The 9715-nt window shown below is 44.0% G+C and overlaps 2 protein-coding genes across 4 annotated transcripts; one reads left to right on the top strand and one right to left on the bottom strand.

Annotated features, from left to right (window-relative positions):
• Positions 1–379: 379 nt before the first annotated feature.
• On the top strand, positions 380–1337 carry LOC133901895 (uncharacterized). The gene is made up of 3 exons (XM_062343432.1): positions 380–645; positions 747–954; positions 1075–1337. Exons 1-3 carry the CDS (start codon positions 481–483, stop codon positions 1119–1121), a joined length of 420 nt encoding a protein of 139 aa, XP_062199416.1. The 5' UTR covers positions 380–480; the 3' UTR covers positions 1122–1337.
• A 598-nt stretch (positions 1338–1935) lies between these two features.
• On the bottom strand, positions 1936–7273 carry LOC133901894 (pentatricopeptide repeat-containing protein At2g37320-like). 3 transcript variants are annotated; one of them, XM_062343431.1, is made up of 3 exons: positions 7134–7273; positions 4956–6809; positions 4239–4838 (listed from the first exon to the last, which is right to left on the bottom strand). In XM_062343431.1, the coding sequence occupies exon 2, from the start codon at positions 6703–6705 to the stop codon at positions 5023–5025; it is 1683 nt and encodes a 560-aa protein (XP_062199415.1). In that variant the 5' UTR covers positions 6706–6809; positions 7134–7273; the 3' UTR covers positions 4239–4838; positions 4956–5022. The 3 variants fall into 3 exon arrangements, 2 of the variants coding, with proteins under 2 accessions (XP_062199415.1, XP_062199413.1); XM_062343429.1 differs by having other exon boundaries at positions 4956–6787; XR_009906787.1 differs by lacking the exons at positions 4239–4838; positions 4956–6809 and adding an exon at positions 1936–2403.
• Between the last annotated feature and the right edge of the window lie 2442 nt (positions 7274–9715).

Genomic DNA, 9715 nt, shown 5'->3' with positions numbered 1-9715 from the left:
TGTTTGCCTTGTCACCTAATGCAATCTGAGAATAAGCATTAGCTTGGATGGTTAGTGGAGGTGGTTGTACATTATATTTATCAAGGATTAAATCCTAGGTTTGTTTCTTGTGCATCTCACTAAGAATCCTCTTTCAGTATTAGACGGTATGCCCGTCGATAATGAAACATCTATGATACTTCTATTAATCTTCAACTCCTTAGTCTTAAGTAGATGATATATGAGTACGTACAACGTGAGTATGTGTGTCTACCCGTTGTACTTATGTTTAAAAAAATTGTTGCAATCCGTATTGGCTCTCGGTAGCAAGCCAGTTTTGGCGCGAACTAAACAAAAGACGAAAAGGGAAAAAAAAAGGCGGGAAAGCAAGCAGCAATTTGGCGCCAACGAGCGGGAAGATAACCCCCATTCCCGTTCGCACTGCATCGCGTCGGGTCGCCTCCGTCGGTCAGCCAAGAGAAGAGTCGCCAAGAAGCGGCGATGCAGATCCGTGTGCGGTGCGGGTGCGGCGAGTCGTCGTGCCCGGAGTGGGCCGTCGTGGAGCTTCAGGGCGTGGTGCAGCCGCAGCCCTCCTTCTCCGGCGACATCCGCGGACTCCACATCGGCCGCCTCTGCTCCTCCCCTTCCGGCTCGACCAACTCAAAGGCAAGAACACAACGCCTCGTCGCGAATTCCTTGTCCTTTCTTGGCGTCTGGTTTCTTAGCTGATTTGGACTTGTTGATGCCATGCGACGCGATCCTACCAGGCTGGGTACACGTTCACGGTGGGGTACCATGAGCTCGCCGGGACGAAGGTGACGCTGAAGAAGCCGCTGCTGGTGCTCAGGAAGAAGAAGGTGAGTAGTGGTGGTGATCAAGAGCCACCGGTGGCCGCGGCGGAGTTGGAGCTGGAGGTGATCGGCGTCATCAGGCACAAGATCCTCTTCAAGGACCGCCCCAAGGCCCTCATCTCAAGTAATCATTTCAGTCAAATCAACCAATCCGTCAATCCACTATTTTCATTCCAATTCTAGGAAAGCGATTCTGCATTTCGGGTGGAGAGTTGCTTGATTCTGTATTTCGTTTCTTCTTCAGAGCTGCCGACCAAGGAGAAGAAGACCCTGCAGGCAGCAGCAAATTGACGCCAATTTTCTGAAGAAGACTCCACAACTTCATGCAAGCAACCTCTCAGTTCTTGAGAATCTGAAGCTCCCTTGGTTTGGCTTTGTGCATCCAAGGTTTTCGGAAAATTGTGATTGTACTTGTGATGATTGTTTTCCGGAGTGTCGTGCTGTATTGATGCGTTGCGTCATGGTCAGTTGCTGCATTACAAACATTTGAAGGAGCATTTGCACTGTTGTAGCGTTCTTGGTGGTCAGGGTCTCTATCATTGTGATTGTTCCGTGTCACTGAAATCATAGCCGGGGAGGCATTTCAGTATTTTCGTGAAGCTCATTAGCAACAAACTCTGTAAATCAAGAAAGGCTCGTAACTCTTCGAATCATGATATTTGCAACTTAACTGTTACCAGGATCCTATATTCTATTAATCAAAAACAAACCGGCCAGATATTCCAAAAAAATTGAGCATACAATCATGGAAAATATTTCACAGCCCTGATGGAGGGCTATTTCGACAAGCCTCAATTAAAAATTCTTTAAAAAAACGAATCAGAGAATGAAATGATCAGGTCTCGTGCAATCAGCGCCAAATAAATAAATTTCATGACAGCGGCTGATGTTGCTTTCTAGCATCAGTCACGGGTCATCGTCATCAATTCATAAATAAAAATTGTGAGGTATCTAATGAAGATCTGTAAACAAAAAAAATGGTGTTATTGATTCAGCCTCACCAACCTGAATTATAGAGATCATATAGTTAAGCTCCACATCTGAGCTCTTTCCAGCAACTCAAGCTTTGGCCAGAAATAACTATTTTTGCAAGGCACAGAAAAGCTTGGAGAAAACACCTAATCTTCTAACATATATTCTTAAAAGAATCCGAACAGATTCTCATGTATTATTTGTCATGTTTACGGCTTCCTATTCACAGCAATTATCTTTCCACCGTTTCTAGGGTACAATCATTACTGGCGAGCACTTATGACTTCTGTGGAGCCATCCAACCTTCTATAGATTCCACATTAGGGGTAGGATATTTAGGATATAACCTAAAAAACCTAGGCTAGCTAATTTTGCGTATTTCCTAGTTCCAAAATTCTTATACCGCTCTACAATTTTTCAGCACATCTTACGGCATCAGTCATGATTTCATCCCCATTTTGTGTCCCTGGGGCCTGACCAAGTGATGTCTGTTGAGATAATCTGGAAGTGTTATCTCTCCACAGTTTCCTGTGTCCAGTGATCATCATGATATCTTTTTCAGAAACCTTTCCAGCCTCCTTGAGCTTGTAAACTACAAATCCTGAAAGTGATGATCAAACATTAATCAACACAACTACTATAATTTTTGCAAGGAGGCAACAGGTGTTCTATGAGGAACCAAAAAAAAAAAAGGTGATTACAACCTACACGTGGAGTGTAATTTCGTTACTGTATCTGTTGCATGGTTAAAGACTGCAGGAAAGTAAAATGTTATGCATGTCAGGGCAGGTGTTAGACCACTGTCTAGCTACACAATAAGCTTGCAGTAGAAGACTAGTTGAGCGGAGAATGAAACTGAAAGAGGAGCCTTTGCAGATAATTTATAAGAGATTTGGCAAATTGCCTTTTGCATTTTGACCTAAAAGTACAGGTCTTTCATTGTTGAAATTAAATACAAGCAAAGATCTACAATTTTACTGGACAGGTTGGTAAAATCAGTGCACTGGAATATTAATATATCATTCATATTACCCAATAGGTATCACAGCCTACATAATATTATGTTGCCCTAGGGGTCCGAAATGCCATGTTGGAATGAAAATTGATGTATATTACTAGTTTACATTGACCTAGGTCCTGTTTAGTATAGCTTCTGCTTATAGATTCTGCAGAAGCCGTGACAAACGGCAGATTCTGCAGCAGATTATCAATAAGCGGATTCTGAGAATGAACTACACAATACGAGCAGAATATGTTTTTCACAAGATTCTTCAGGAAGCGGATTGTACAGAAATACAAGTTGTGCCAAATAGGGTCCTAATACAAATGTAGATTCCACCATTTTTTGTATAACACTATTAAGGTTTCAAGATGCGTGTATTCAATAGATATCCAGAACTCGATCAAATACATCAAATAAACTACCAACTAATATAGTACAACAAAGGGTTCGAATCAATGAGCGAATAAATGGATGCAGAAGTAACTCTTAATGGATTCACATAAATCAAATTGTATAAGTGCTTATTTGAATAGGTGGGGATTAGAGCCAATTAATTATAATCAGTGAGGAAAATGAATTAATATCCCTCTCAATCCGAAGGTATTTGGTCGGTAGAGGTAATATTATAATTAAAAATACAAGTCAATGAGATCGGCTCCTGTTTCTGTATCGATAGTTGTTAAGACCCATACTTACAAAGCCAAAATAGTAAAACGGATGGACTATAAGAAAATAGATGACACATAAAAAGGATCCAATCCATGTCCGACCACATTAGTTAAGCTGGTGATTCTATCTAGTATCTTACAATCACCGTTGGGCTACCTGATCGACATGTTTCAACCCACTTGACTCCATCATGTGAAATAATCTTTGTATATGAAAAATGGAAATACAAGTGTTGGTACAAGGGGGGGAAAGCAAAAGACAATTGGATATGAAGCGAGATTAGCAACTAAGAAAGTGTACATTTAGTTTCTTCTTTAGGATGCAACGAGCTTCTGTTATCTTCTCTATGACCACAAATAAAATGGGATGTATACACAAACAGGCATCATGCAACACCAGCGAGCCAACTATTACCATATCTGATCTCATACATCTGCTTCTGCAGAAACAATCAAGCTCCTGTGTTAATCAGTATAGCATAGCCATTGCCATTTCCATTCGCATCACATCGCTGCTTACAAAACAAATCCAGAAAAAAAAATTCACAGCCAGGACTCGAATACTGGGGTCTCTTGGGTGAGCGTTGAGTATCCTAACCACCTAGACTAAAACGGATGATCTCTGGACATGAATCGCACAGACCTTTATATCAAAGGAACCAAGATTCTCACCCATCTTCATCTAGACAGCGCTGCACATAAATCAGATTACAAACTTCAATGTTAATTCTTGCATACAGAGATTTCAATTGTCCAAATATATCAGTGTTGGGGGGATCGAAGATCCCCATGACAGTAAAGGAGGCGAGAACCCACCCTTGAGCTGAGCCCCAAACTTGGAAGAAGAGATGAACAGCATGAGAGTGGATGTGAACTGAATCTGCCCCTCTTCCCGCCCTTGGCGGGAAAAGGAGTCTTTTATACCATTCTCGGGATGGCGGATTACATCAATATCCCTGAGGCTAATTTTACAAGGATGCCACCGGGGGCTAGCAAAAGGTTGGCTACTTACCGGCACACAGTACAAAGTCAGCTCCTAGGAACTCGGGCCAGCGTGACCGTCCATCTCTGACATGCTGAGATTGTGGCTTTGCCTGGGTCTTCATGCTGGCGTTGGGCGCGGTGGAGGTGCATCGGACGACCTCCCAATGTGACCTTCGCTGGACCCTCCGGATGACGGTCCTTAGTCTCGAAGCCTCCCTGCTAGCAGGGCCTCTTTGCCGCGCTAGAGGCCCTTGAACCTCCTCCACTACTACGGCTACCCGGCCCAAGCTTCCTGCCGGCCTCAGGGATGACCTCCAGGCGGGCAACACTTCCACCTCCGAGCCAATGTTACCTCCACATGGGTCTGGGAAACGGTGGCCCCTTTTCCCCAACAATCAGTACAAAACAAATATGTATATCAGCAGTCGTTCAACCAAAAGGTAAGCTGAGCAAATCTAATCTTTCCAAAACGTGCACACACACAGGTGCTATACTTACATCAACGGATCTTCTTGGAAATATTTGAAGTATGAGCGACGCTTGTCATTTTCTGTAGGGTGCCTCTTCATACGATTGAATATGGCAAGACGTGATCTTTCAAGTTTATATAGTGCTTAAACTTGACATGCTCAGGGTCATCACATTCCAGACCATCAATCAGTATATCATACTTGCATTCCATATGTGACTGCAAGCAATCAAGAATGGCCAGGATGTTGTTTACCTGGCTCTTTGATCTGTTTTCTGCTGTGAAACTATAAACTTTACTGCCAACTTCTATCCAACTGCACCCGATGTTCGTCTTCAGGCCTCTCTCTTTCATCACCTTCCTCACTCTGGCCACATCGCCCCAGCAGCCAATGCTGGCGTACAGATTCGCTAGCTGCACGTGAGTCGCAGCACAACCTGGTTCCAGCTTAAGACGCTGCACTGCAGCATGGATGCCAATCGAAATGCTTCCATGCACCCTACAGGAAGCTAGCAGAGAGCCCCATATGATGCCATTTGGAGGCATGGACATCATCTGGATCAAATCCCATGCTTCATCAATCAGTCCTGCACGGCCTAGGAGATCAACCATACATGAGTAGTGATCAAGCTCTGGTTTTACTCCACGTTCAATCATTTCCCTGAAGCAGCGGCGGCCTTCCCCTACGAGGCATGCATGCCGGCACGATGAAAGCACACCAAGGAAGGAGATAGCATCCGGTACTATGTGCTTCTCCATTTCTTTCAGCAAGTCTAGGCACTGCTCAGCAAGGCCATGCTGTGAATATCCAAAGATCATGGAATTCCAAGAGACCATATCTTTGCAGGCAATGTTCTCAAATATAGCTTGCGCTTCACCAAGATTCCCACACTTTGCATACATCGATATCAGTGCATTGGACACATGCACATAGGAATCAAAACCCATTCTCATCTGTAGGCCATGAACACTTTTACCAAGTGCGAGAAATGCGTGGTTAGTGCACACACTGAAGATAGTTGCAAATGTAATGTCATTTGGCTTGCACACTGACTGCCTCATCAATGCAAATAAATGGAGACATGGCTCAACCTGTTTATCCTGGGCATAGCCAGAAATTAATGCTGTCCATGAAACAGTATTTTTTTGTGTCATGCTCTGGAAAACCCTATGGGCATTTTCCAACCGACGGGATCTTGAATAAAAGCTAATCAGCGAGCTACCAACAAGGACAGACGAATCAAATCCTACTTTCACTAGTAGAGCATGAAGCTGTGCACCTCCGATAAATGTATGCCTATCAGCGCAGGAACTCAGCGCAGATGCCAAAATAGCTGTATCTGAACTGACTACTCCCCTCCTATGCAACTCCGCTATCTCCATAAACATGTGCTCGTTTGTGAATCTAGTCATGGAAGGGCAAACTGAGATATAATTTGAAACAAGGTCTATGATTTTAGGCCGTGATGGATTAGAGCCTGAGTCCACTTTTCCCTTACGCTTAGCATGCTGCTTCGATTGAACTCCCAAGATGTCACACATGCAGTCATTGATAAGGCGTTGATGGGATGGATCTTCCTCTTTGTCATTATGATACCTCGTAGGTACGAGGTCCAAAACTCTCAATGCATTGTGAATGTTGCCACGCCCTGGTTCTCTCGATCTCTCGAGTGCCACAGAGGATGTGCCAAGATCTGCCACGATAAGATGAATCACTGCCGATACCGGTAGAACAGCACGGTTGCTGAAACGGCAGCAGCAGAAGAGACGGTTGCGCATGCCAACAGTGGCCAATGTAGAGGAATTCCCGTGGGTGTGCACATTCCACGGCCCCCGCACACAAGCTCGATCTCTAGTACAACTGTAACAAAAGTTCAGTAGAACTAAGTTCAAGATCAGTCTCATCGCAACACAAATTGCTCAAATCGAAGTATCAGTCGGTCTTACATGAATGGAAGATCGCAAATTTCCTAGGGAAAATTAATCGCAGCTCACACAACGTTCTCTCGTGCTTTCCAAGTGCTTGATTATTACCGAACAAAAACAAACGAACGACAAACTTACACTCCGTGGTACAAATCTATCGAGGACAACGAATGAATGATTCGGTTTTCTTAGGTCCGGTTTCTCTAATTAGAAAAGCCAAGAACCAAAATCCGCAAATCAGAAGACAAATTAAGGAGAGGACAGAGGTGGGAGGGCATTACCTGGCCACCGACGGCCAGTCACTTGCCGCCGCCCTGCCGGCTCTCGGGCTCCTCGGTCCTCGCTAGGGTCATCGCCTCCGCCGCCGCACGTACGCTCAGCAATCAGGCACTCGGGCTCGGGGAGGTCAGAGGATGTTTGGGCTGGGCTCCTTGCTTATGTGGGCCTATTGGGTGCAGTAGAAATGGAGTCCAGTCAGCAGCAACTTGATGCCATTTTTTATTTTTAAATAAAAAATTATAAATACATGTATCTATTTTAAAAAATTACAGATCTAAACTCTTATCGTCAGAAAAGGGCAATAATGACCTATCGCATGTTTGAAGGACGACTGATCAACATGGATATGTCTTAATACCTGTCGCCCCATCCAATGTGTTACATGACATATCATCCATATATTTGTAATTTTTTTTAAATCGGACACATATATTTGCAATTTTTTATTTAAAATATATATAAATAAAATAATCTCAACTTGATGCAATCATGCAAGCAGACTCGTTTTTCTTGAGAATCTGGAGCTAATGTATTTACGCCGTGAATTTATATCGTGATTGTTCTCATCGGGGTTGTTTTTCGCAGACGAAATGAAGTTTGATGGGTTCATGCGATCGAAAGGTAGTCTGTAGTTGCAATCATGCCTCCAGACGATCTAGCGGCGCTTGCTCAGATAGTTTACGAAATAACCTGATCGTTCTCGTCACGCTATACCTTTTTGGAATCATGAGTCTTGGACCTTCACTATTAAAAAATATCCGGAAAGGATAGTTTTTGCAAATTCCACAAACTGGTTTCTGAAATAATTCCTTCAGACCACTTATCCTGAAATCATATCATGTAGAATAGCAATCGGAAATCGACTTCGATCGAGAAGTTACATCATAATCGTAAATTATGACAATCCAAAGCGAAGCAGCAAAAGATTCCAATAATTCGATGATATAACCATGGCAAATATTTCAAGAGGACTGAATAGAAAGAAATATCTTCACAACAAAATCGAATCGGAAAATGAAATGGTCAACTTTTGCGGCTTGCGCAATCAGCACCAAAAGAATAAATCTCATGAAAGCGGCCGATGTTGCCTTGCTAGCATGAATCACGGAACGTCGTCTTCAGATCATAAAGAAAAATGCATGGTATGTAACGTATACCTGTATACAAAAAGGGGGTGTTGATTCTGCCTCACCAACCTGAATTATATAGACCATATGGTTAGGGTCCACATATGAGCTCATTCTTGCAAGGCACAGAAAAGATTAGAAGAAAAAAAACCCTACTTCTACACCATATATTCTTAAAAGAATCTGAATAGACCTTCCTATATAATTGTTTATATTTACACCTACCTATTAACAGCAAGGAAAATTATAAAAATACCACCGCAAAAAGAGCCCGAGTTGAAGATACCATCGAAAAGTTCACAAGTTGAAAAGTGCCATTACAAAACGGTGTGAATGCTGAAAAATGCTACTCCCATTTATTTTTCCATCCAACTCCTTCTCTAGCTGGTTCTTTTGTGAAAATACAACAATCTTGCCCCTGACAGCTCCTCCCAGATCCTCTGCTCCTTAGTCAAAGCCCCACACGAGTGTCCTTTGCTCTCCGTCGCTCTAACCTAGCAAAACGAGGTCATGAGAGCTCTAAAAACCCACGTCTGGCCTTCTCGTTGCACGAGAGTCCATGCCGCATTGGTCTTTTTCCTCAAGTCTAACGGCTAAGCCTCATTGTTGCCGGAGTACTCCACTGCAAGGGGTAGCACTTCGCCACCTCCTTGGTGGTGGTGGAGTCCGGGGAGGCACGTAGAGTCATAGCCAGAGGCGCCCCGACACGTCCTCAAGTAGTCCATGTCACACACCATCGGCCCGTGCTCTGAGCCTCTGACGAGATCCCGTCGACGTCTCGGGCATACCGTGACTTCCAGAAGGAGTGGAAGCTGCAGCTCGCCTCATTCACTATATGTTCTTGATCGATGTTGCAACTCCTGGCTTAAAAGCTCCTTTTTTTTTCTCTCCTTTTTTGCAAATTTATGCAACTACAATATATTCTCAGTTTAGGATACATGTAGCGGAAACACTCGTAAATCATAACAACAATTTTCTCTGGCGTATTGCTATGTTCATGAGCATGATTTTGAGGTGAGGTAGGTTGAATTGTCATTTGTGTGGTTCAGATTTCATCTATGTCGTTCTAGGTATTCGATTGAAGAGGTCAAGAGCATCCCTCGGCCGTGGTGTCGTAGTGAGTGAAGTGCCCCTACGAGAAGAACCACGCGCCGACAAGCTTCATCCTTAGCACTTTCAATGCACCGGAGACCCTTGAGTTGGCGTCACTCCATCACGACCTCACCATCTCAGTGTTCGATGCCAATCCGCTGCACAATCTATGACGGCGAGTCTACATCATAGCCGCCCATTCTCCCGGACAGCTTTGACGCCGCAACATGCGACTGGAACGTGGTCATGAGCTGGGCCCTGCAGGACGAGGTACTTGCTCACCCGGCCATGGGTGGGTTCTGGATGCACACTGATGAGCTGCACATTAGAGCTCGTTGTCCGACAAGGAAAGGCAGGAAAGGAGA

Source organism: Phragmites australis, chromosome 20 (assembly GCF_958298935.1).
Source record: "Phragmites australis chromosome 20, lpPhrAust1.1, whole genome shotgun sequence".
Classification (NCBI taxonomy): Eukaryota; Viridiplantae; Streptophyta; class Magnoliopsida; order Poales; family Poaceae; genus Phragmites; species Phragmites australis.
Note: the sequence above shows the minus strand (reverse complement) of the source record. Positions and strands in the feature narration are given on the sequence as shown.

Excerpts from the sequence above, each read along its gene's own strand:
- LOC133901895 (XM_062343432.1), top strand. The coding sequence starts at position 481 with ATGCAGATCCGTGTGCGGTGCGGGTGCGGCGAGTCGTCGTGCCCGGAG. Across the intron at positions 646-746 it reads CCGGCTCGACCAACTCAAAG|GCTGGGTACACGTTCACGGT; the intron begins GCAAGAACACAA and ends CGATCCTACCAG. Across the intron at positions 955-1,074 it reads CCCCAAGGCCCTCATCTCAA|AGCTGCCGACCAAGGAGAAG; the intron begins GTAATCATTTCA and ends TTTCTTCTTCAG.
- LOC133901894 (XM_062343431.1), bottom strand. The coding sequence starts at position 6,705 with ATGCGCAACCGTCTCTTCTGCTGCTGCCGTTTCAGCAACCGTGCTGTT.